This window comes from Mus caroli, chromosome 11, assembly GCF_900094665.2.
Source record: "Mus caroli chromosome 11, CAROLI_EIJ_v1.1, whole genome shotgun sequence".
NCBI classification, from domain to species: Eukaryota; Metazoa; Chordata; class Mammalia; order Rodentia; family Muridae; genus Mus; species Mus caroli.
Genome location: NC_034580.1, coordinates 56473808 through 56498667, shown reverse-complemented (window position 1 = coordinate 56498667; position 24860 = coordinate 56473808). Strand labels below are relative to the sequence as shown.

Below are 24860 nucleotides of genomic sequence, written 5' to 3'. Positions count from 1 at the left end.
CCTTATCTGCTCCACTCTTGGTCAAGCCACAGGAAGCTGTAAAGAGTGAATGGGGAGGCTATTAGTTTTCTCCAGTTTCATCTGATATGACTGTCTTGGCCAGAAAATCCTTTGGGCCATCCACAGAGCTGCATCAGATCTCTGTGTGTGTGTGTGTGTGTGTGTGTGTGTGTGTGTGTGTGTGTGTGTGCTCAAGCTCGCACACACTGGGGAGAGGGGTATACAGCCTTGTCATTATGTATAGGTTTAGCAACCATTACCATCAAGATATGCACACCTCTAATCCCAGGACTTGGAATGCTTGGCAGGATTACAGAATTGCAGGCTGGAGGCCAACCAGAGCTAGCAGGATTGTGACACTGCAGAGCCCTTACTTATTAGAACTAAGCAGCCAGGTCCCCACCCCAACCTTGACAGCCATTTTCTATCTCCTAATCCCATGGAAATGGCAGCATCATTAGCAAATTTCCAGAGTGCGGTCTAGAGTTCTGGGCTGTCTTCTAGCCCCACCAACAATGTGAATGCCTTTCATGTGGCCAACACATGCTCATTATCCATTTGCATGTTTGTATAGGATATTATTGTGGTTACTTATTTATTTTGCAGTTCGAGGGATGAGGCCCAGCCTCTCATATGGTAAATAAGCACTCTATGCTCCAGTAGTCTTGTTGTGCTATGAATCCTGATGGCTTTTGTTGTCCTTGTTAGGGTTTCTATTGTGATGAAACACCATGGCCAATAGCAACTTGGAAATGAAAGGGTTTATTTTCCTTATACTTCCAGGTAACAGTCCCTCCTCCAGGAAAGTCAAGGTAGGAACTCAAGGCAAGAACCCAGAAGCTGGAATTGAAGCAGAGGCCATGGGGGTTCTACTTACTGTCTTACTTCACATGGCTTTCTCAGTCTACTCACTTAGAGAACCTAAGACCACCAGCCCAGGAGTGGCCCCACCCACAATGGGCTGGGCCCCCCCACATCAATCACTATTTTAAAAAATGTCCTGCAGGCTTGTCTACAGCTTGATCTTATGGAGACATTTTCTCAGTTAAGGTTCTCTCTCTCTCTCTCTCTCTCTCTCTCTCTCTCTCTCTCTCTCTCGCGAGCGCGCGCGCGCATCTCAGGTGTCTGCCTGCCTTCCGTATGTCCTCTTCACTGAGGGTCTGTTTGTAGCTTGGCTCGTTTCTGGATGGCTTCCTTTCCTGAGCCTCTAGCGCTCTTTGTGTATTGTAGATACAGAGTCTGCAGCACCTCTCATGGCACTGAACAAAGGGTTTCACTTCACCCGTGTTACCTGTCACACATCATGCTTTTGGTGTAGTGTCAAAGACCTTTTGATCTAGCCCCAGGAGTTTGATCTGTTGTTAGTATTCCGATCTGTGATACGTTTTGAGCTGGGTTTACAGAAAGTTTGATCGTTGAGGTTGGGTTTTTGTCATATCCAGGAAGAAACAGCCTTGAAGACATTAAAGAATTACTCAGTACTGTACAGCAAGGGTCTGGGAAAACCAGTGTCCTGGTGGAACCCATGTGCCTTTTCCCAGAACCTATGAGCGGAACAGCATCTGGGCAGGTTCCTCGAGATGGGCCAGGATGTACTAGGTGGAATGTAGCAATCATCTTGATTACCTTGAGAGGGTCATTCGACACACTTGGGCAGCATTTGCCATGTACTGGCTATGCTAGGCATGTGTGAAACCCAGGATTCTCTCAGGGACCTCATAGCCTTAGTGTGATGGGAAGCAAGGCTGACAGAAGTTTTATGGTTATTGGTGCTGATATTGCTACTAGACCTGGAGAAGCCAAACATCTGTGAGTTCAGAGGAATGAGCTTAAATCCCTTAGGCTTAGGAGGAGGGAAGGGTGATCCAAGGAATGGGAACAGCAGATGCAGAGGCTCAGAGATGTCCCTAAGAGCTTGGGTGCTGCCTGCTGTTGGGGAATGAAGGTAGTCAAGGGTCTGGCACAATCCCATCCTTGTGACCCCCTGTGGAGTATGGGGAAACGAAGTGGAAACTTGTGGTTTCTTTGGAAAGTCAGTTGTGTTGGGTGGTGTTTTGCTGGGGCAGACACGTGAAAGAGTGTTTTCGTGAAGAGGACACAGGTGAAAGGATGTTTTTGTTAAAGCAAACATATGAAAGGACACATGATGTCTGATGGGAAGGACACAAGAGACAGTGGATGACACTGGATGGGATTGGTATGCCTTACTATTGCTTATTGGTCATTGTTTGTTGGGACTTCATAGAGAGAAACACACCAAAACACTTCCAGTGGTGTGCTAGTCGCTTCTTGCTGCTTCTGAGGACTCGGGCCGATTGGCAGAGTAATGTAAGCTGATAAAGACTCATGGTTTTGCTAAGACAGACTCACGAGCTGAGGCAAGACCCATGGAGGTTAGATACGCAATGTTTGGAGGGAGTATAAATAGGACCCAACGGACAATGATGAGGGCTTTGGCTTGCTTGCATAGCTAGCTTTGCAACACTTCTTGGTCTCGATTCTTCGCTGATCTGTACTTCATTGAGAGAGAGACATAGTAAAGAACTTCTCCTGGTATCCCCGGTGGTCCTGGTTCCTCACTGTCTCCTGCTGACTCTGCTGAGGCCTGGCTGTCTCTGCTAGGTTGTGCTGCCACTGCTGATTGGTGTTTGCTGTCCCGACACTACCAATCTGGACTGCATTTGTATAGCGTTTGTGAGTGGGTTGAGCGGCCACTGCTGATTCCAGGGAACTGAACTGCCGATTTCCTGGCACTGCTGGGTGGTGGGGAGGTTAAAATGTTTATGAACCATTATTAAAATTAGGGTTGAGAAAAATTAAAGCTTACAGGGAAACCTCCCAAGATGATGCTCAGAACAAGTTTTGGGCAGACTGGTAGGTAGATGGAGCAGTGAAGAGATGACATCCTGTCTCCAGGAACCAAGCTGGACTTGACACTGGCCACAGGGAAGGAGGATACAGGGAGGGAGTTCCCAGCTCTGGTATGGCCCCCTGCAGGATGGACAGATGACCTGGTAAAGTTTGCAAGGATCCCCTGGCTGCAGAAGCCAGAACCCTTGCTGGCTCCAACTGCCCTAGAGGTGGCACTCTGGGAATCTATCAGCCTCTGCTGCCGTCCAGCCCAGGTATTCATAGGAAGAACTCGAGGGAGGAGTCTGAATCAGGCACAGGGAACTTGGGGGATCCCCTTACCTGGCTTTAAGAGTCATTATGTGCTGGGATGCTGTTTCTTCCTCCCGGGAGGGTTGGGTTCTCCAGTGGCAGAACCAGCAGGGCTGGGCCAGGATGCAAATCTATGAGTCCCAGGCCCATGAGGCCTCAGGAGCCTTCCACAGGGTCCCAAGCTCTCTTCTGGGACCATCTGTGTGTCTCAGGCAACTGTTTCTTCTTCAGTGCTATAAAGCACCCCAGGTGAGGAGGTGGGAGAGAGTACCTGAACTATGTGGGGCTTGTCCTGAGAACCTTTCTCCCTTTTCCTCCTTAGTCTGTCCTCCCTCCTCCATTGTCCCTCCTCCCTCCTCTGTTCTCCCTCCTCCCCCCTCCCTCCTCTCACTTGCTCATTCTTTCATTCAGCAAAAGTTCAGACTATCTCCTCTGGGCCCAGCCCTGGGCTGGGCGATGCCTGGAACTTGAGATGATTCAAAACTGGTGTCTACCCTGGGGTGCTCCAGCACTGGTGAGGAAGGAGGCGTAGTAAACAAACGAGAGGAACTGATCTTGGGCCTCAGGAGCTCTAGGCAGGTGGACAGGTGGGAGCAGTCAGAGAAGAAGCAGGAGATAAACAAAGGTGGCCATGGGTGTTAATGGGTCAGTGGCATGCAGGGGGGGAAAGCCTGTGTCTGCAGAGATATGGAGGCATTCAAGTGCAGGGTGTGTACTAAAAAGCACAAGCAGGTAAGAGGGTCCGGGAGCTGGGGTGCTAGACAGAAGCAATGGGTGATGTGTTGCCCCATGATGTGCAGGTGTTCCCTCTCCTGCCTCTGCTTCCACTTTAAGGAGGGTGTAGAGGCACCAAGCACCAGCACAGGGTCACAGCTAAAGCACAGCACCAGGACCCCCTGGCTTGGGGCTGGGAAGAGGAAGCAAGAAGAGGGCCAGCAACGGAGGCAGCAGCAGGGAGGATATCCAGGGGCCTGAGCCCCAGGGACTAGCTCTGGGAAACTGAGGCAGAGTCTGAGGGGCCACTAAGCCAGCTCAGGCTAGCCTGGTGTGCATGTGTGTGTGTGTGTGTGTGTGTGTGTGTATGTGTGTGCGCGCGGACACGTGTGCGCAACACACAGGTATTATTTCTCACAGACGATGTGGGCTGCGTGGTACCATCCGAGTGTCTGCGAGCCTGTGGGGCTGAGGTTGGCTGCTCCAACATTGCCTACCCGAAGCTGGTCATGGAGCTGATGCCCGTAGGTGAGTGACTATCTCATGGACAGATGAAAGGTCCTGGTGAGTGAGGGTTGGAGCTGTAGGGTCCGCCCTGCATCCTGCACGAGTCCCTGTGCCATCCAATCGGCACAGACAGAAGTGCCCAGAAGTAAAGGCCCAGGCTTCCCATGTCAGCTCTTTCTTCTTTCTCAGACTGCTTGGCTGGGCGCTTCTTCATTTAAAGATGGGGAACTTGGGGATGGAGGGATGGCTTGGTGGTTGAGAAGATTCTCGTGCAGGAGGATCAGGTTTGGTTTCCAACATTCATATGGAGACTTCTCTGTAGCTCCAGCTCCAGTGGACCAGACCTTCCTTCTCTGCTGGCCTCCAGGAGCTCCTGTACATGCAGATGACACATACACCCATGCAAGAAAGTGTACATACACATAGAAGAAACCAATCTTTGTTCTTTTACCCTTCTTCCCTTCTCCCTCTTGCTCTGGCCCTGCTCCTCGCCTCTGCCCCTGCTCACTGTGGGCCCCGCTTGCTCCAGCTCATAGTTTTGTTTGTTTGTTTGTTTGTCTGTCATTATGGATGGTTGATTGGCACCATGTGGTTGCTGGAATTTGAACTCATGACCTCCAGAAGAGCAGTCAGTGCTCTTCACCGCTGAGCCATCTCTCCAGCCCAGAAACCAATCTGAGAACAAGAAGGGCTAGAGATGTGAAGTGACCTACCAAGAAAGGCTGCCTACTGCCTTGTCGTGATCTCTTTATGAACTCCTCATGAGGAAGCTGAGGCCCAGGATGACATACAAACTGAAGTCCACTGCTCACTCCTTTGAGATCAGGAGTCCAGGACCCTCAGCACCCATATTTACAAGAGTGAGCTCCCCAAAGATTACAGTTGCTAGTAAGAAGAGCCATGGGCAGGTTTTGGCTTTTCCCCATGGTTCCTTGTGGTAACCAAGCTAATCAAGTTTTGGGTAGTGAATTCCCCAGCCAAGGAGGTGTGCAAGCAGAAGCAACAGTCTAGGGCTGGGGGAAGTCTCACCCTAAGTGCAGATCTCTGAGCCCTGCAGTCTTGACTCATCTGGATGCTAAGATTCTTCCCTCCCTCCCTCCCTCCCTCCCTCCCTCCCTCCTTCCTTCCTTTCCACAGGGCCAACCCCATATGTGGATACACACACCAGGGAATAGACCTTGGCTCTTGCTGTGTGCCAGTGGAGTTATGTAGAGCAGGCCACTTCTCTGCTTGTAGCCTGATGTCCTCATGTGTAAATTGGGGGTAATGAGTCTACCCACCTTAAGAGTTGTTGCCAGGATTAAGCCTAATGACACAAGGACACTGCCTGGCATGGGGCCCAACCATCCCATGGACTCCCAACTCAGGCTTCCTGCTTCCCCTTCCATACTGAGCCAAGGACTGAGCCTAGCCCTGACATACACTTGTTGGGTCTCTAAACCCTTTCTAGGCCTTGAGCTCCTTGTCTGAGAAATGGGTATAATAAATACCAAGTCAAACCAGTCCCTATACACTAAGGAGTCAGGATAGGAAAATGTTGGGGGAACCATGGCTTAACTCACTTTCCTTTGGGCCCCATCCTAGTCAGCCTGAGGATGCCTGGAAGCCACACTGCAGAACTGACCTCAAGCTGGACTACCACCCTTTTCTAGGAGTGGAAGGTAGAGCAAGGAGTCTGTCTGCTAAAGAGGAGGGAACACATAGGAGGTGACCAAACTGAGCACCACAGCACTGAGTGTTCTGAGCCCTTTCGAGCCGTAAATCCCAAAATGCTGCCTTGCCTGGCTAGAGACCTCTCACTCACAGGAAATAGTAGGGTGGATTTCTTATGCCTTCCCTCAACCAAGGCTCTTTCCCAGAGACAAGAAGTAATCCGCCATGCCTGCTGGAACTTGCTGTGTACAGGAAGTGGTGACTGTCTGTCCAGGTGTGGCCTCTAGCACAGGGTCCCATGCTTGCTTCCCCTGACCCTGAAGCTGCCCCTTAGGCTCCCCACTCTCAGGCAGGTTGGATGTTCCCTCCAGTGAAGCTGGGGCAAGAAAAGTGGTTTGTCAGCTCAGGATCTGCAGGAGGTAGACACCAGAACTGAGAGCAGCCCAAGCACTGGGTAATTACTTCCAGGCTCCACCGCCCTTTCAGAAGTCTCCCACAGCCCTGCCACTGGCTGCCCCTTGAGTCCTGATCACTTCCAGTCTCCTCAGCTTGCCTCTCTCCCTGCAGCGCAGGGTCACAGTGGGGGGCTCTGTTCTGCCCTCAGGTCTTCGAGGGCTGATGATCGCAGTAATGATGGCTGCTCTCCTGTCATCCCTGACCTCCATCTTCAACAGCAGCAGCACGCTCTTCACCATGGACATCTGGAGGCAGCTTCGGCCCAGCGCGGGGGAGCGGGAGTTGCTGCTGGTGGGACGGTATGGGTGAGGCAGGAAGGGGCTCCCCCAGGACCGCTATCTGCCTGTGGGGGTCCTCACCAGGCTTGGGTTTTGAAGGATACATAGGAGTCAGCTTCCCCCAACTACACCAGGGATCTTTCTGAGCCTTCTGGTTTGCTCAAGTACCTTATATGGAACCCAGAGCTAATCCTCAAACTGGCCACACCCAGGCCACAAGGGTGCCCCTGTCTCAGGCTCTGAGGACCTGCCACTTCCTCCTGCCACTCACTTTTAACTTACTCAGCCCACCTATGGCCTTTGCTACGAGTCCTGTCCCACTGTGCTCCACCACCACCAAATAACTCCCTCCAATATGTCCAAATGGACCCCTGCAAGACACTTCCACCCTACCCCTGTGCTTGGCCTGTGTGTGGTAGGACAAGCCGGGGCAATGGAGAGTGGGCACCTAGTGTGCCAGCTCCTTTCCCACTAATGAAGACTTCCTCCTGAAGCCTGGCTGCCAGGCCTGGGGCAGGGGCTCTCCCAGTAGTTGCCCTGCGATGCAAAGCAGTCAGCTTCAGTGAGAAGAGCCCTGTTGGGGCATGCCTGGGAGCCAGGGTGTCATGAGCTCATCTGCAGGCAGGGAGCCTCTGGCTTTTATAGCCGTTCTGGCTCTTATCTACCAGATCTGGTCCCATGACTTCTGACCACCTGTTTGCTCCGGCTTCTCTGCAGCTGCTGTGTGACCAGAGGCTAGTCCTTCTGAGACAGCTTTTTCCTTGAAAGAAATCCCTTCAGATTCCCATCTCTTAGGCCTTGAATCTGAACATCTCCCTGTCCTGTCCCACAGTGGGTCCTCTGGCCTGGGACTGTAGTAGCCCTCATGCCTCCTGTCTCCCTGGTCTCCCAGAGGCTGGCTCTTCATAGCACTTACTGTAAGTAGAGGAGCTGTCAGGGGTAACCGAGTCAGGGTGTTGTGAACGGACAGTGGTGCCCCTCTTCTTTCCTTCCCTCCCTGCTGCTACATCCTGTCTCTTTTCTTAGTTCTATGTCCAGCTGGACAATATGGAAGACTCAGAGCCCCCTCCTCTCCAACACACACTGCACCAGCCACCTAGGAGAGATTGGATGTGAAAGCACCCCTGGAGGCTGCTTTAGGAAGTGGCTGCCGCCTCCTCATCCAGGGGCTTGCTTGGTTTGAAGGATGGACTGCAGTGAGAACACAAGGCCCAGGAACTGCGCAGCAGGCTGGAGGGTGGAGGGCGTGTCAGTGGGGGCAGCCTGGCTTTGAAGAGGCTGCGCCCAGCTGTATGCAGGTCTAAGGGTTAATTAGCCTCAATCAAAGCAGCAGCACCTCCTGCTGCCACTCTCTGCCCCCCAGCCTGGCCAGATGCAAAGTGGGAAGGTGGGGGGTGAGGGTGCGTGGGTGGGTGGGGAACCCCACCCGCCTACCAGCACACAATTCCTCAGTCCTGCATGGTGCCTGGGCACGGGCTTCGCCCACCACCGTACTTCTGGGTGAATTCAGCTAGGTGGGACTCCAGCACTAGCAGGGTGGTGCAAACTTCAAGGCCTTAGGGTTCATTCAAGGCCTCCAGACCCACACTCCCCTGGGTTTTCCTCAGGCGTGGGACCGGGACCGGTAGGAGGGGTAGGTTGCTATTTGCAAAGTCAACTCCAGGAGCCTCCCGCAAGGCCTTTGGAGGAGGAAGGGAGGAGGGAAGGGCCCGCGCGGGGCCGCTATTGGGTAGATTGGGGTCACCCACCAAGGAAGGACTGAGGGCAGAGAGCCAAGGATATGTTGGCTGGGATGGTGCGGTTTCTGCCAAGAAGTCAGAAGGTCTGTGAGTGTTCTAAGTCCCACCAGGCTGGCTCAGATGCGAGGGCCACTGTGCCATTCACCGTCCCCAAATGCCTGGCGAGCTCAGGAAAACACTGCCGGACCCAAGCATGCGCATGCCTGTAGATGTGGCACACACAGCGGAGAAGGCAGGAACAGAGCTGAATGACTGGCAGGGAATTATGTTAGGAAAAGGAGCAAGAGCTCGTGGTTCTTAGTGGCCTGTGCTGAAATGGGCAGAGGGGTCCAAGAGGCAGTTTTTTTTGGGGGGGGGCGGTGAAGAACTGAGGCAGGGCTGGCCTCTGCCACCTGCAGGCTGGTCATCGTGGTACTCATCGGTGTGAGCGTAGCCTGGATCCCGGTCCTGCAGGGCTCTAACAGTGGTCAGCTTTTCATCTACATGCAGTCAGTGACCAGCTCGCTGGCGCCCCCTGTCACCGCCATCTTCATCCTGGGCATCTTCTGGAGGAGGGCCAATGAACAGGTGGGTGGCACAGACAGATCCGGTGGGATTCCCTTAAGGGTACCCCACAAGTCCTTTGAGATCTTCCTCTGTCTCTCCTTTCCCCAGGGGGCCTTCTGGGGCCTGATGGCCGGGCTGGTGGTGGGTGCCCTGAGGCTGGTCCTGGAATTCCTGTACCCGGAGCCCCCGTGCGGCCAAATCGATACCCGGCCAGCCCCCCTCCGCAGCCTACATTACTTGCACTTTGCCATTGCCCTCTTCCTCCTCACCTGTGCTGTGATGGCCGCTGGGAGCCTACTGAGCCCGCCCCCTCAGCAAAGACAGGTGAGGCAGTCCCATCTCCTGACCCCAGTTACCACAGGCCCCATTCCTGACCTGTCTCTGATAGATTCCTGACGGACTCTGTTCACATCCAGATCTCTGCCCCTTTCTGATGCCAGGTACCCCCACGGTTGATTCCTAACCCTTGCTGGCCCAGACCTTCGTCTTTGTTTGAACTAAGCTTCCTTCTTTAACTGACCCGCATCTTCTCTGGGGCTGCTCTCTCCATCTACACCTCTCACGCCCTTTCTCTGCAGATTGAAAACCTCACCTGGTGGACTCTGGCTCCAAACTGGTCCTTAAGAACTAAAACAGGTAAGTGGGTAACCCAGCAATTGCTCCTCACCCTTCCCCAGGCTGGGGCTGGAGGTATGGGCACTGAAAGTATAGTCTTCATTCCTTACTGGCCTACTTCACCCTCCTCTAGGTGATGACCAGACACCCCAGAAACGTGCTTTCTGGGCCCGCGTGTGTAATGTCAACGCCATCTTCCTCATGTGTGTCAACATTTTCTTCTATGCCTATTTTGCCTGATGCTGCCACCACACCAGTGGGAAGACAGGCGCTTCAAGTCCTCAGGACCGCCTTCCTTCCTGGATTGGACATGAAGGCCCAAGGAATAGAATGTGCCCACAGATAAACAGTGGCCAATCCCACGTGTCTGGCTGAGCCAGCAGACACGGTGCTCTGAAAATATAGTGGAGAATCATTTCAAAAACAGCACTTTTAAAAAAGTCAGATATGGGGAGAAAGATTGACGTCCACTGGTTAATGTTTTATTTTGAATACGCAGGTACAGGTTAGGAGCAGAGGGTATGCCAGGCTCACAGCTTAGAGGGTCTTGGGATAGCCCTGGGCTCGGGGAGAACCCCAGGTTCCTGCAACCTGGGCTCTTCAAGGGACTTAAAGACAGCCACAGAGGTTCTCTCTCTGTCTCTCTGTCTGTCTCTGTTATCTCTTGGTCTCTGCTTCTCTCTCTCTCTCTCTCTCTCTCTCTCTCTCTCTCTCTCTCTCTCCCCCACACCAAAGCCCATCACCATGCCAGGCCTTGCCAAGTCTGACTCAGTTTCCCCAATCTGCAGATGCTCTGACTCTGGGTAGCAGCGGCTCAGGATTCCCCCATAGCCAGGCACCACCCCCATGCACGGTGCATTCACTCAGTGCCAGCCATAGCCTGGCTGTTCCTCCTGAACCTGCATAGCCAAGGCCTCCAAGCTGGGCTCTGCCTGTAGCTAACAGGAGGGGACCCACTACATTGCCTCTGTCCCTATCAGGCCTCTTCCAACGGGATTCACCTCTATATAACCTCATTCCAGCGCTGGTGGGGTAAAGCCAGGAGGCCCCAAGCTGTTGGAGTGGGAGGAACTTTGCACTCTTATGGACATTGAGGTTGCCCAGGGCTAAGCCAGTTCCGGGTAACTTGTACAACCTGAAAGGCCGTTGGAAGATGAACTGCTCAAGGGAAGCGCTTTCTGAGCTGGGCCCCAGCCATTAGCAGTTGGTCCTCAAGTCTGGAGAGGATGGGTCTGGTCAATGGCGGGTGATGTCACACATAGAGACCAATAGGAAGCAGTCAGGCCGGCGGGCGGGTGGCTTCCGCTCCTAGCCTGGTGGTGACCAATATTGGTCCTGGTTAGTGTGAAGAAGCTGAGCCCAGAGCATCACTCCTCTGGTCTTGTGTGGTCACAAGTGTACCGGTTGTACGTAGCTCCGTGGGAAGAAGCCCAGGCGCCCGCCTGCCCGGCCTCGCCACCAGTGTGGGTCCTCACGCTCCACAACTTCCACGATGTCACCTCGGCGGAGGCTGAGCTGAGATGGGTCCTGTGCCGAGAAGTCAAACTGGGCCTGGGCAAAGCAAGCCCGGGGTGGCTATGGAGAAATAGGGGGCAGAATAGTCAGTGGCCTTTGGAGGCAGGAAGCTGCCTGTCCCCAGGAGCCGGGTGGGAGAAGTGAGCTCCTGCGGGGCCGAGGGTGGGGGTGGGGAGGGGAAGGGGGGGCCAACGACCCTCTCTGCTCCGGTAGTGTGTGGAACCTCAGTCCTGGGCCTCAGGTAGGATTTGGTTTGGTGCCTGATTCTCTCTGAGACCTATTCCCTCCCTCTGGGCCCACATACACACGGTAACTGATGCCATGGCTTAGAAGTTTCTGCCACAGCCCCCTCAGGCTTTCCAGAGTGGAAACCCTGCTCCTGCTCTCTGCTCTCAGGTCTGGCTGTGGCATCGGCTCATCTCTACCTCTTTGGCTCCAGTGTCTTCCCTATGGCCCTTGCTAGGCATCTGCAGTACCCAGCACAGGGCTCTTCTTGGCCTCTGCTGAGCCTGCAGAACTTCAAAACATGATAGGATCAGTGGGCTCAGCCCAGGAAGGAAGAAGTTCTCACCCTGCCCCCTGCCAATGGGTGACCCCAGGGCTCTGGCAGAGCCAGTACAGGGGTTTGGGAGACGGGGTCTCAGAAACCAGGAGCTTCCAGCTGACCTTAGCTCACCAGGCTGGGCACTGGAGCCAGGTGAGCACTTTTGGGGTCTGAAATGACAGAGTATCTCTCCTGGGAAAGCAAACCCATTGAATGGAAGGGAAACTGAGGCCCAGCTAAGGGTTGAAATGACCCCTCCCCCAGGCTACATAGCAGGCTATCAAGAAAGAGGAGAAAAACACAAAGCCTGATTGTGGGAAGTCTGAGAACCTCCTCCCCAAGCCTCGGCTGGAGTCACACTCCCCTCCCCCTCCACAGCACTCAAGTTCGAATATGTCCAGATCTTGATTTGTCCCAGCCTCTAAGCAAAACACCATGCTGCGCTAATAACCCAGTCGGCAGGTGTCGTCATCCTAATGAGAGTGAGAGCTGCCCCTGGCTCCCTGATGAAAGGGCAGGCTGCTGGCAAATTGCTGTTATTGTGAAGAGTAGAGGTGGATGGAACTCTCTGCATGCTGGGCCCAGCCCCACCTTTTCCCTGAGGGTCACACTGCCCACAACCTATACAGGTTCAGCGCCTCCCTGGGGAGCAGAGACCAGGAGTTCTCAAGAACTGGTTCGCTCTCAGCCTCTCAGCCTTAGTTTCCTCATCTGTATAACGGGAACGGCGAGGTGCTCATTCTGCAGGGTAGCAGGCTCACCCCAGCCGTTGGGAGGCTGAGGTAAGAGGATCACTGTGAGACTTCAAGGCCCATCTGTTCTACACAGTGCATTTCAGACCAGCGAGAGACACACAGAAAGACCCTGCCTAAAAACAAAACTGAAACCAAAACCCAAGTCAGAGTGCATAGAGCAGCTCAGGTGTGGGACTCAGCAGGCGCCCAGACATACATTCATTAACAAGCACTTATTGAGCACCTACTGTATACCCCAGAGTATTTTTGTGTTGGCAAAGTGGAGTTTCTGTACTGCCCCCACCTTCTATGCTGTCCTTCCCCCTTGTCCTGTAGGGACCACACTCATGTCACTTTGGTGACCTGGGCTGCTGGGGAATGCAAGGAGGTGCCCCTCAGACTCAGGCCCTCCAGTCCTGGCTTTACCTTGATCAGTGGTTGCTCATCACACAGGAAGATCTGCCGCCTCTTGGCGATGGTGGTGGTGCGGTAGAAGTCGACCAGCTCGTTGAGGGAGTTGAACTTCTCCTCCCACAGGAAGTACTTCCCTGAGGCCTCTCGAAGCACTTTGAAGTGCTGCACCTGGTCACCATAACTAGGGGGAAGACCCAATACCTCAGACCTGCCCCCACCTTTGGAGCCAGACCCTGTTCTGGGGGAGATATGGAGTTGGAAGGACTGGGAGCCATTCTGGCAGCAGAATATGGGATTCAGGGTATGGGTGCTAGACAAGGCCACTTTCTCACTGTGTGACTTCCAGCAAGTTATTTACCTTCTCCGAACCTCTGCTTTCCTATAGAGATAACATTCATTCAGATAAGAAAGCTGAAAAACATTGGCCAGCATTGTCGCTGGGCGCCTCTGAGTCCTCGCTCTCTCACACCTCTTCAGTGTCCCCTCGGAGTTTTGACATTCTCCCTCTTCCCCTGCCTCCTGTCACCCTCCCCACTCAGTCCTCACAGTACTCTGGGAGCTGAGCCCCAAGACCATCCTGATTCCCATCAAACTCTGTACCTATGAGAGACACTCAGATATTCCGAACATTCCATGTCCTCAGGAGACTTCCACGGCTGCCATTGCCTTCATGAAAAACCCAGCTCTTCAGATTCAAGAGCTGGCTTCTTGTCTTTGCTGGCCTCTCTGTCACCAACAGTCCCTTCCTTTTCCCTTCTTTGCTCAACCTTTCCAACCAATGCCACCAAACTGTACCAAGTCCCAGCCCCTGTAATCCAGACCATCCTGTTAGGGACCTGCCTGGGCCTCGCTGACAACCTGTTGCACACCAGGACAGTCTGCCAGCATACGTGTGCAGAATGGCAGCAGCTACAAGTTCTGGGACCCCTTTTCTGTCACAGGGTGACAGGTGCTGCCGTGTGGCCTAATGCACAGTAGGGAAACTGAGGCCCGAGTCCAGATGCAACCTGTTCAGAAATCCACAGGAAGGCTGGGTGGGGCTGCCTCTCGTCAAAAATGCTCAGGGGAGCTTTCCGATTGATTACTGACGGTGACAATGGCAGTTGTCACTCCCTTTGGGACAATATGTCCCAGATATGCCAAATGAGGCCTGCTCCCAGGGCTGCGCCCTCCAGAGAGACCAACCCCGTCCTGAGTTCTGTAGCCCCACCTGGAGGCCCTCCACAGCTCAGCCTCTTCCCAGCCCCAGGGCCGGGCTGCTTCCCATGGTTCAGAGTGGAGATTTAGGATGAATCTGAGGACGCTCCCTGCCCAGCCCAGTCTAAAGTCTGGAGAGGGCGTCAGCTCACACCTGTAGCCCCAGCAGGGTTTGTAACCCCAGAATCCACTTTGAGGCTAGCCTGGACTGCATAAGCAAGCATCTCACCCGGCCTTCCAGTCGGAAAGAATTCATGCGTTCCTACTCATGTTCAAGTCCCTGGTAAACTGCCCGCCTCTGGAGAGCCAATGTTACTATCCTCGTCGGGGTCGGGGTTCAACTTGGGTCCCTGCATCCTTATCTAGCCTTATTGCTCACATAATTCACAAAGGCTTTGCATACAGGTACCAGAATGAGGAGACAGATCTTCCTCGAGGGTCCGAACAGCTCTCTGTGCCTTCAGCCTTTATCACAGAGCCTCCCTGAGGGTCCCTCACCACGGACTTTGCTGAGGGCTTTTCCATGGGGGTTGTAGCCACCAGCTGACCTGGCCTTGAGCCAGCCCTACCAGCAGCTACGGCCCTGCTATGCTCCTTTGGAAGAGCCTGTTTCCCCCAAAAGGAAAGTTCTGCCAGAGGTGCCACAAACCCTGAGAGTCACAAAACTGCTTATGAGCTGACAGCATAGTGTTTGCAGTGACTAAGCTGTAGGTGCCGAGGGTGGGCAAGGAACAGTCTGTCCACCTCTCTGCCCTCAGGTGTAGCTGCCCGGGGAGGGGTCATTATGAGCAGCAGGGTGAGTGTGGCTAAGAGTTCAGAGAAAGGCAGGATGGGGTGGGGCAGGGCCGGCTCTGGATTCCTAAATTCTTGTTCCTTCGTAAGCAGCTCAGAGCCTGGGGCTTGGAGAATTTTGCAGGGTAATGCTCTTGGATCCCATGGGAGAACTGGGGGACAGGGCATAGGGCCAGGAGTTCTAGAACTTTCCAACCTGTCAGCTGGGAAATCTTCAGGCTGGGCAGTGTAACAGTCACGGCTGTATGTGGCTTGTCTTGTCCTTTCTGCCACCTGCCCATAGCTGCCCCTGTTTCCCAGCTAAGGAAGGTTAGGCTGTCTGGGAAGGGGCCTCTATGTCACCATCCCACACTGCTCATCAGGACTCCACCCTATCCCCAAGCCCCAAAGCTGAGTTCTGGAGAAGAGGCAGCATGGACTGGACTCCTGGTGTCTGCAGTATGTCCTAGTATGTGTCTTTTTACCTATTCCCATCTCTATGGCGAATATCCCTTGCTGGGCAGTACTTTGTGACCCCGACCCCAACCCCCACCAACTGTGCTATGCCTGGTCCCTGCATCAGAAAACTCAAGGACTTAGTCAGGCCAGTCTGGCTCAGCAAGTTTTTCCTGCCTAGTGGCAGCAGCAGCATCTGAGAGGGGAGCCAAGGTTGGGTGGGCAGGAGCCCATGCTCCCATTTTCCCAGCTGAGGCTCACATGGGCCAGGTCTAGGTGCTCACCTTTCTGTCCACTGGGGAACAAAAGGAGAGCAAAGTTGGCCCTGCAGCACACAGGGAGAACAGGGATGACCTCGGAAGGCCCTGAGCGATGGGGAGATAGTTCCCTGCCAGGTTTCTGCCTCTCAGAAAATGGTCCACTACGACACTTGAGCTCAGTAGCAAGTTTCTCGCCACTCGGAGTGTTGGTTTCCTTACCTGCACACTGGGATCTGGCAGCCCAGCCCTGCTCATATTCCCCAGCGCCCATTATTTGCTAAACCTGTGCTTTTCATCACTGGAGCAGCACACAGGGAACGAGGACCTTTGTCCTATTCTGTGGTGCTCCCAGGGACAGGACCTGGGTCACAGTGGGTGCTCCATGTGGCACCGTTCTGATGGTATAGACAAGTGTGTGCTAACTCCAAAGTACCAGTCTGGTGGTATAGACAAGTGTGTGCTATAACTCCAAGGCACTCATGGCCAGAAAGGAAGCAAGACATTTTAATTGGGATCTATCTCCCATCAGCCATGAGAGAAGGGTCTCGGGCCTGGATAGGAATATGAAGGGGAAATTAGGCAGACAGGTGCCAGCCAATGGGCTCAAGGGGGTCACCTCTCTGAAAGCTGCTCAATGAACTGGCTGTGGCTACTGGCACTGTTCAGCACCCAAGGTGCATAAAACTACCTGTGACAACTTTGTGGTTCTTGGCATGAACTTGTGGGAGACTCATGCCAGGGAGGGTGGAGGATTTGTCAGGTTGACCTCAGGATCACAGGTGAGGGATGACCACCAAGATAGGACCAGAGCCTGAGTGAAGTCATACATTAGTCCCAAGCAAAGACAGGAGGAGACCAGGGCTTCCAGGATCCCCAACCAATTTGTCTTCCAGAGAGCCCTGGGCAAGAGCAATGGGGCCAGAAGTGGCCTCTGAACAGGGGGCTCCCCTTCAGGTCCACTTTGGGCCGCAGTTAGATAGCGTACATCCAGACCATAGCTCAGTGTGTACCAATGCCTTCTTCATGGACAGAGAAGCTGAGCTTCCCAGGATAACTTGCCTGGATTTCAGGGCTAGGGGGTATGGCAGCTGGGACTCCCATTTTGGGAGTCAGTTTCAAGATCTCTGGCCCAGCCTAGGAGGAAGCAAGGGTGGAGATGGCCACCTGGTGGCCCTAAGTGCAATCGCAGGGCTGAGCTGGGGAAGCTCTGGTCAGCCAGGCCTAACGTGGGTGGGTGCTCTAGGACTTCTTGAGAAGGGACTGGTGGGTGTGTGCCAGGGTTTCTTTGCGCATCGTGCGTTGGCTGAGCTTGCCTACTGAAAACCTATCCCAGCACACTGCCATCTCCCCTTCTGGCCAGGCTTGTTAACATCCAAACAGACCTCACAGTACGACCTCTGATCGGATCTTCACGCACACTGTTTCCTGTGCCTGGCACCCCTCAGACCCCAGCAGAGCTCCCACACATGCTTAAGGCTGGACTCTGCTGCCCCTTCTCCTCTCAGAGTATGTCCTCTGTGGACTTCCTTCCACACCTGCTTGTGGTGGAACTTCTAGGTCTATGTGTATCCCATACTTCTGCCCTTCTGCCCTTGTCCCAGGGTGGCTAGCCAGGACCACCCTCCAAGGGCTGCCAAGGCAGCCTGGGTCTGTGGGGAGCTCAAGAGGAGTGGGATGGGACAGGTTCCTCTTTGCTCCTACTCTGGGCCTGATCTGTGCCGGGTGCCCCTGTTTGGCTAGGTGACCTTGGGTCTTTGGGAAGCTTCCAGGAGTTACTGAGGCTGGGCTATCCTCCTGGTGGTGTCATCCCTAGGAGTCACTTTCTGCTGTGACCTGTAGGGATTTAAGGGATGTCCAGGGCAGACTTGGGTACAGAACCTTTCTGTACATATGGTACCAGATAGGCAAGGAAGCTGGAGAAGGTGTGGGGGACCCTCTTGGAGTAACCAATGGCTGCTGCATGGTTAGGGTGGCTGCTAAGCAGCTGCAGGAGACAGAACACATGATGATGCATCGGGCTGTGGCCTTAGAGCAGTAGCCCCAGCCCGTTGTGGGTCTTATAGCTCCATGGGCAATCAGAACAGAGGGGAAGGACGACAGGAGCCGCAGGGTCTTCACACATTGCCCTGATCCTCGGTATGCTGTTGTGGAAAGCCACTGGCCAGAGGTCAAGTGTGGCCTGGGAGCAAGCATTCTTGAAGAGCCATAGGTAGGCCACACCTTCCTCTGTCCCTTTAGCACAGTAGCATGTCGCATTCCACTACTCCAGACACAATCAGGGGACAGAGTCCTAAGCCCTGTCACCAGGCCCTGACCCCACTCTCTTCCTCCTGCTTCGTGCTACCTTCCCCCAAAAGTTCCTCCTCCTCCTCACAGCCAGCAGGGGGGGGGGCTGCTATGGATGGAACTACATCATCCCCTCCTGTACCCCTCAGACCCCTTGTGACTTCCTGTTGGCTCTGAGAGAAAGCCCAAGCTGTGTACCAGTCCTCCGCCCTATGGTCCCCCTCTGAGTGTGACCCTGCTGCCCTCAGCCCCTTCTGCTTTGCCAGACTGAGGAGCCACTATGTTCATCCTGGTAAGCCACTGCACAGTCCCCAGTCCAGCACCCCTGCTTTGGCTCTTGTTGCCAGACGCTATCTTATAAGGTGTGAGCTTCTCCTTGTGGACTTAATACAGCCTTCTGCTTTAGGTCTACTGACTCATTCTTCCAATGACCTATTTTATCTGTGTGGAAACAGGCTCAGCAGGGTTAAGTAACTGGTCCTGTGCCACACAGCCACCAAGTGACAACATCAGAATTAGAAGTACCTGGCCTCAGAGTCTGTGCTCTCAACACAGACAACATTGTCATCAAGTGGGACCCTGTCGGCAGAACTTTCTGGTCACCAGCCCTGGGGCCTCATTGGGCATCCTCCCCCACTCTCTAACCAAGAAACCTCCATGCTTGCTTGCTTGCTGAGCCCTTTACCCAGCCAGTGGCTCTGCTAGGCCTGCCCCCCCCCCTGCCCCCCGCCCCTGCTCCCACCCACTCCGCCCTGGAGCTCACTTCACAGAGACGGAGAACTCGCCAGGGGAACTCTCACTCTCCCTGATCAGGAAGGCTCCTAGGTGGTTGCGTTTCATCAGAGTCTCCTCAGCCAGCTGTCGAGAGATCCTGCCCGAGTACCACCTGTGGGGAGAGGGGGACCGTGTCTGGAGGTATCCGTTAGGTCGATGGCAGGGCTGGCCCTCATTCCCTCTTCAAAGATATCACTGAGAGCATTTTACACGTGAGGAAATTGAGAAGTAGGGAAGAAAATCAAGGTCACATAGGAGAGGCAAATCAGAGTTGAGGCAATCTGTCCCTGCTGTCCCTACCAGGCCAGGCAAACCCACACCCAAGACAGAAAAACCAGAGTCAGGCGCTTCACCAGCCGGCACGCCTGTCTGGCTTGTAGATGAAGATTATCTTTCTTTTTTAATATTCATTTTCATTATTGTTTTAAATTTTATGTATTATATGTAAGGGGTGGGGTATGTGCATGTGAGTCCAGAAGAGGGTCAGGTCTCCCAGAGTGGGAGTTACAGGTGGCTGTGAGCTGTCAGATGTGGGTGCTAGGAACCAGACATGGATGCCCTGCAAGAGCAGTATGCACTCTCAAAACTATTTATTTCTGTGTGGGCACATACATGTTCAGGAATGTACATATTACATATATGTAGACCAGAGGACAACCAGTCAGTTCTCCCCTTCCACTGTTCACATCCTGGGAACTGAAATCAAGTCACTGGGCTTGGTGAGAAGTGCCTTTAATCACTGAGCTGTCTCACTGGCCCAGTACAGATTTTTAAAAGTTAAAAAAGCGTAAAATTGTGCTAGGGTGTGAGTCAGTGGAGTGCTAGCCTAGCGAGTGCGACCTCGGCACCACACGTAAGTATGGATGACATCAATAATAGTGGCCTCCCTCCCTGCCCTTTGTCTCTCCTGAGTAGGAGCAGACTTGGAACAGAACAGCACCCGCTAGGTCTTGGGACTCTTGCAAGGCCAGAGCAGCCTCTCCTGGGGTCCTTCCTGTCTGCTGGGCTAGCCAGCTTCTGCAGCGAGGAGGCCTCAAGGGCCTTTCCAGCCAGCCACTCGCTTACTGACCCTAGGGTATTGTATTGAGTTCCTAGGTTAGAGTGCTGGACCTAGAGGGGATTCTCTGGGAGGTGGGGGGAGGGTCCTTAGGAACGGGAGACTGCCAGCCATGCCTAGACATAACTCCAAAATCTACATTGGAATTTGGTCTCAGTGGTGGCTATTTTTGGTTGTCAACTTGACTACATCTGGAATTAACTAAAGCCCCCAAGTAGAGGGCATACTTGTGAGAGATTTTTGCTTAATTCGAAGTGGAAAGATCTACTTCTGATCTTAATCTCTGAGTTAGGAAGACACACTTTTAATCCAGATCTTTGGAACTAGGTTAACCCACCTCTAATCTGGACCACACCTACTGAAAGCCTATATAAAGATATGGAGGAAGATATCTTTGCTCTCTGCCTGCTTGCCATTGACTTGCTAGCAAGTCCATTCCTTCATTGATTGGCATCAGAGCCTGCTTCTGCAGGATTCCAGTGTGTCCTGAATCAGCTGAGACATCCAGCTTTGTGGACTGAGCAACTCCTGGATTCTTGGACTTTCTGGTCATAGCCAGCCATTGTTAGATTAACTGGAAGAGATGAAGAGGGAGAGGGAGATCAAGAGAGGAGAGAGAGGAGAGAAAGGAGAGAGAGTGAGAGTGAGAGAGAACCCTAATACAGTCTCTACAGCAGAGGTGAGAAGTGAGAACACTGGGTGACAGGGTCATGGGGGGATTGGTCTAATAGGCTGTGAGTTACGGAGGAAGGGTTCACCTGCTTGAAGGAAGTTCTAAATCTCAGTTCTCACCACTCCACCTTTGACTATGTTGCTTCTTGTACTGGGGTGGAAACTGAAACCCAGGGAGGACTGAGGTCTCCCGAGAGGCTGCTTAGGGAGTCTGAGGTTCACCCCCACACAGCTGCTCTCATGGACTTTCTGTCCCTCTCTGGTGGCTCATGAAGGGCCTCCACCACCAGCTGCAATCCCAGTCTACTTGCAGGCTAAGTGATCCTGGACAAGGCACCCAGTTTCTCTGTGCCTCTGCTGGTCTATACGGTGATGGATGGGTTTTGTCATTATTTGTTTGTTTGTTCGTTTGTTTGTTTCTGAGACAGGATTTCTCTGTGTAGCCTTGACTGTCCTGGAACTTGCTCTGTATACTGGGCTGGCCTCAAACTCAAGAAATCCATCTGCCTCTACCTACCAAGGGTTGGGATTAAAGGTGTGTGCCACCACCGCCCAGCCTATAAGATGATGTTAATAGTTCCCACCTAGGCGAGCGGTGGGCAGCTATAGGAACAACTGAAGGTGTTTCTACCTCCCGCTTTCGTAACATGCTTCATACCCCACCTCCCACACATCCCTGGGCCTGTTTCTGACATCCTTTGCAAACTTCTGTTTGAACCTCCAGGCCCAGGGGCTTTTCCTATTACTGAGGAGCCCTCCCTGCCCCTATAATCACCTCCCTGCCCTCCAACTCCCCTGAGAATAGAGGGCCTGCATCTCCAGATCCAGGGACAGAGAACATCCTGGGACTCAGGGAAAGAGTGGACCTGCCATAGGTAGAAGCCTTCTAGGGCTACACCCCTCTTTCTCCCCACCACCACATTCAGAACCTTCACGCCTAAGAGAGGGTGACCCTCACAGCTGTTTTGGGCCAGGGTAGGGTCTAAGATGACCAAACTGGGCCAGCTAGTCAGCATGTCCCCTAGGATCTGGTGAGCACCAGATCATGACCCTGCTTGATCCAAACATAGGCAGGTAGTCGTGCCTTCCAGGCACCAGGGGATGGGTTCCTTGACTCTTGAGTATCCTGATGAACCCCCCTTTGCCCTGGCTTCCATGACAGCCTGACTGAGGACTGCAGCCCTTGCAATCCCTCTCCTGGCCCTAGGTCAGGTGTGTTCAGCAGTTCAGACTCTACAGCCTTCCAACCTCTGCCTTAAGCCCTTCCTGGTGCCACCTGCATGCCCCAGCCCTCTATTGGCTAGCACCCAGGCAGCACACTATGCTTTTCTCTCTTCCTCTGTGTCCTCCTCCTGTCTCTGGCTGGGGGGTGTGCCAGGCAGGAAAGCCAGCAGAGTGGTTAGGGATGGGGACCCGGAACAGGTGTTGCCACCTCCAGCACAGCAGAGGAAGCCGGAGGTGGCAGCAGCTTTGGAAACGAGCAGAGAAAAAGACAAAGAGGAAATACCCTTTGGGCTCCCCCTGTACCTCCCTCTTTCCTTTTCACCCAGCCACACAGCACAACTTCCACCTGCTGACTGAGCTCCACCCCGACCCGGTACCCCCATGGCTTTCTGCTCCCTTGTCTCAGCTCCTATCCCCTGTACTAAAGATTCTGCTCATTGCTTTCCTTGCCTTGTTCTGGCTTCCTCCCTTTTTCCACTTTCCCCTGAAAATTCCAAGAGTCATTGCCCTTGTCTATACAGCCAACTCCCATGTATCCCTCAGCATCTCACTCATTGCCACCTTTTCTGAGAGGCACCCTGATGCTGCCTGCCTTTCTACATATACTTTCTGTGCCTTGTGTATCCCACTGTTCTGATCCCCTGTCCCTGTGTCTGGCTCCCTGAAACCAGATCAATGACCCATAAGCCATTTAAAGAATATCCAGTTGGTGTTCAAAGATCGTTTAGCTAGCTGTCCAGACATTCTGAGAGCAATACTGGATGCCATCTGTAAAGAGCCTGACCTAGGTCCCAGACCTGAGATATCTGGGCCAAACTGGACTTCTAGCCTATCCAAGTCCCAGACCAGTCAGCCAGTGCCCATCTTCTTGGGGTGTGTTGTACCCCAAGCAGCTTGACTCTGGCAAGGCAAGGTGGGGTCGCATCGCCTCCAGGTGGATGGTGGCAGTGGTGACTACTCACGGGTGTGGCTTTACACGGATGTAGTTCTTGGGAACAAAACCCTCGGCTCCTCGGAGCTCAGCTTTGTACCAGTTCTGGTCATCTTCCATGTTCAGGATCTGTGGGAAGGAACAATATGTCTACTTGGCCACCTGCTGAGGCCCTGCTGTATGCAGCAGCTGCCAGGCCTTTCCCAGAGGACAGAGCCCTAGATGGGACCTATGGCATCTCACAGGCCAAGCCTGCCTACTGGCAGGTGGACAGCTACACCTTCAAACCAGACCCCCGGGGGCCTCAGGGAAAGGAAGTAGACTTGTGTTCCTTGGTTTTTGACCGAGCTATGTTCGCAGGAACACAGAGTAGCCAATCAATGACCACTGAGATATGACGTAAAGACCCCCAGATGAGTCAGAGAGCGCCAATGGGTCACATATATTTAGTGTTTGGGATGACAGTGAGGATCAGGAATAGGGGGACAAACAAAAGATCCCATGTTCTGATGAGGCCAGTTCTGAGAGTCAGGCCCAGATACTTAGGCCCCACAGATACCCTCCAAGTCGGTGGCCCTGTCACCCCAGGTGAACTAGCTGGAACTAGGTTGAGAGTCACTGGATGAGCCACTAAAGGGTGGAAAGCAGGAGGGGACAGCACCCTCCATGTCATGGGTACGTTTGCGCTGTGTCACCTCAGTTCTCAAACAAGCTGAAGAAGCTGCCATCACCAAGTGCTGTTTCCCAGCCAGGCTTAGAGAAGGAGTGAACCTGGCCAGGGCAGCACAGCATACACAGACCCTATCGTTGGTATGGAGCGTTGGCAATGCTGGCCTTGGGGGCCATGGCCCACTGGCTCTCACCCCACTGAACTGCCTTGTCCCTGGCGCCAAGCCTGAGGCCCTTCTCTGCTTAGGAGCAGGCTGCAGAGCTGGTTCTCCTCTGCACCAGGGCAATAGAAACAGGGAAATTGATATGTCTGCATGTCTGATCTTCAAGTGAAAAGCAGCTAAAAGGCTTGTGCCTCAGCCCAGTTCTGAGCCCCCACCCTGGGGGAGGCACTGAAGCCAGGCTGAGCCCTTCCTTCCTTCCTGGCCTGAAGAAGGTCAGCAGTGCTGGGCAGACGGAAGTGGGTAGTTGGACAGATGGAAGCGGGTAGCTGGCTCAGAACCACTTTCACTCTAAATGAAACAATTTCCCCAATGTGGCCACAGCTTGAGAAAGAAATTCTAGCCAGTGCTTTTGAGCTCTGGCTACTTCTGTTGTCTCTAGGGATTTGGCTCCAGCACTAGCTGGAGCCCTGCAGTTGCTCCAGACATTAGCTTATCTGTTAATGGGCATAGCTGTGACCAACCACGCAGTTTCTCATGCTATAGTTCCTATATGGCCACTGAGCCCTTAACTCCAGCCATGTATTGTTCTGCATCCATCCAGCTCTTTGTGCAGACCAAGGATGCTTCTATGTTTACCTTGATGAATTCTTATTGCTGATGGAGCCCTGAACCTTTGGAACTGTGGGACCCCCTTCCCCAGAGAACACCCTTCAGGTTAGTACTGCAAGCTCAGAGCCTGTCTGTCCCACCACTGGCCCTGACTGCTGCTGGCTTTTCTACTGCCCCCAGAGGCAGTCACTGACAGCTTGCTTGAGCACCTACTGGGTACAGACAACAAAAGGAGTCCCGGAGGTGCTATGAATGCTAGGAACCTGTCCCCGGGGATACCTTAAAGAAGGTGAGAGACAAACAGCAGCTTCATGCAGCAAAGAGTGTCAGGGAGCCACTGCCTGGACAAGGAGCTGCCAGAAGGGCACACAGAGTGCTCAAGAAAAGCATGTGTGCGCGCACACACACATATGTGGGAGATGCCCCAATTTATAAGAAAGGACCAGCTAGTTTGGTGGCCATGCCTATCTCCCCAGCCCTTAGAAAGCTGGAACAGGAGGATTTTTGAGTTCCAGGTCTGTTTGGACTACATGGGTAGACCTGTTTGTGGTTCTCCATTCTTCACCCGCAAAAGGAAAAGAAAAAGAATTCAATGATGAAAAGATAGGGGGACAGTGTCCAAGGTAGAGGGAATAGGGGGACAGCCAGGGCAGAGGCCCAACTTTGGCTCCTTGAAAAGAGGTCACGGGAGAAGTGCACTAGCTCCATGACCAGAGGGGAAGGGCAGGGCAGGGAGAGATGCTCAGATTCCAGGCAGGAGTCCAGAGCTGGAAGGTTTCAGGGGCAGGTGGCTAGGGTGCACAGTACCAACAGCTTCCCAGAGAGATATCAGTCTGAGTCCCTGGGGCAAGCTAATCATGGAAAGAGAGCGAGAGAGAGAGAGAGAGAGAGAGAGAGAGAGAGAGAGAGAGAG

General features: G+C 53.5%; 2 protein-coding genes across 2 annotated transcripts in view; one reads left to right on the top strand and one right to left on the bottom strand.

The window, feature by feature from the left end:
- The window catches only part of Slc5a10 (solute carrier family 5 member 10), a 47431-nt gene extending 37361 nt beyond the window's left edge, over nucleotides 1-10070 (top strand). The window contains exons 11-16 of the mRNA XM_021177149.2: nucleotides 4297-4404; nucleotides 6641-6791; nucleotides 8908-9076; nucleotides 9164-9379; nucleotides 9634-9691; nucleotides 9804-10070. Of these exons, the coding sequence (XP_021032808.1) occupies nucleotides 4297-4404; nucleotides 6641-6791; nucleotides 8908-9076; nucleotides 9164-9379; nucleotides 9634-9691; nucleotides 9804-9910 (809 nt within the window). The 3' untranslated portion in view covers nucleotides 9911-10070. The remainder of the gene's footprint in view (nucleotides 1-4296; nucleotides 4405-6640; nucleotides 6792-8907; nucleotides 9077-9163; nucleotides 9380-9633; nucleotides 9692-9803) is intronic.
- A 60-nt stretch (nucleotides 10071-10130) lies between these two features.
- The window catches only part of LOC110305267 (GRB2-related adapter protein), a 19239-nt gene continuing 4509 nt past the window's right edge, over nucleotides 10131-24860 (bottom strand). Inside the window, exons 2-5 of the mRNA XM_021177152.2 lie at nucleotides 22537-22634; nucleotides 18611-18733; nucleotides 12890-13058; nucleotides 10131-11245 (exon numbers count right to left, since the gene is read on the bottom strand). Coding sequence (XP_021032811.1) covers nucleotides 11060-11245; nucleotides 12890-13058; nucleotides 18611-18733; nucleotides 22537-22634 — 576 coding nt within the window. The 3' untranslated portion in view covers nucleotides 10131-11059. The remainder of the gene's footprint in view (nucleotides 11246-12889; nucleotides 13059-18610; nucleotides 18734-22536; nucleotides 22635-24860) is intronic.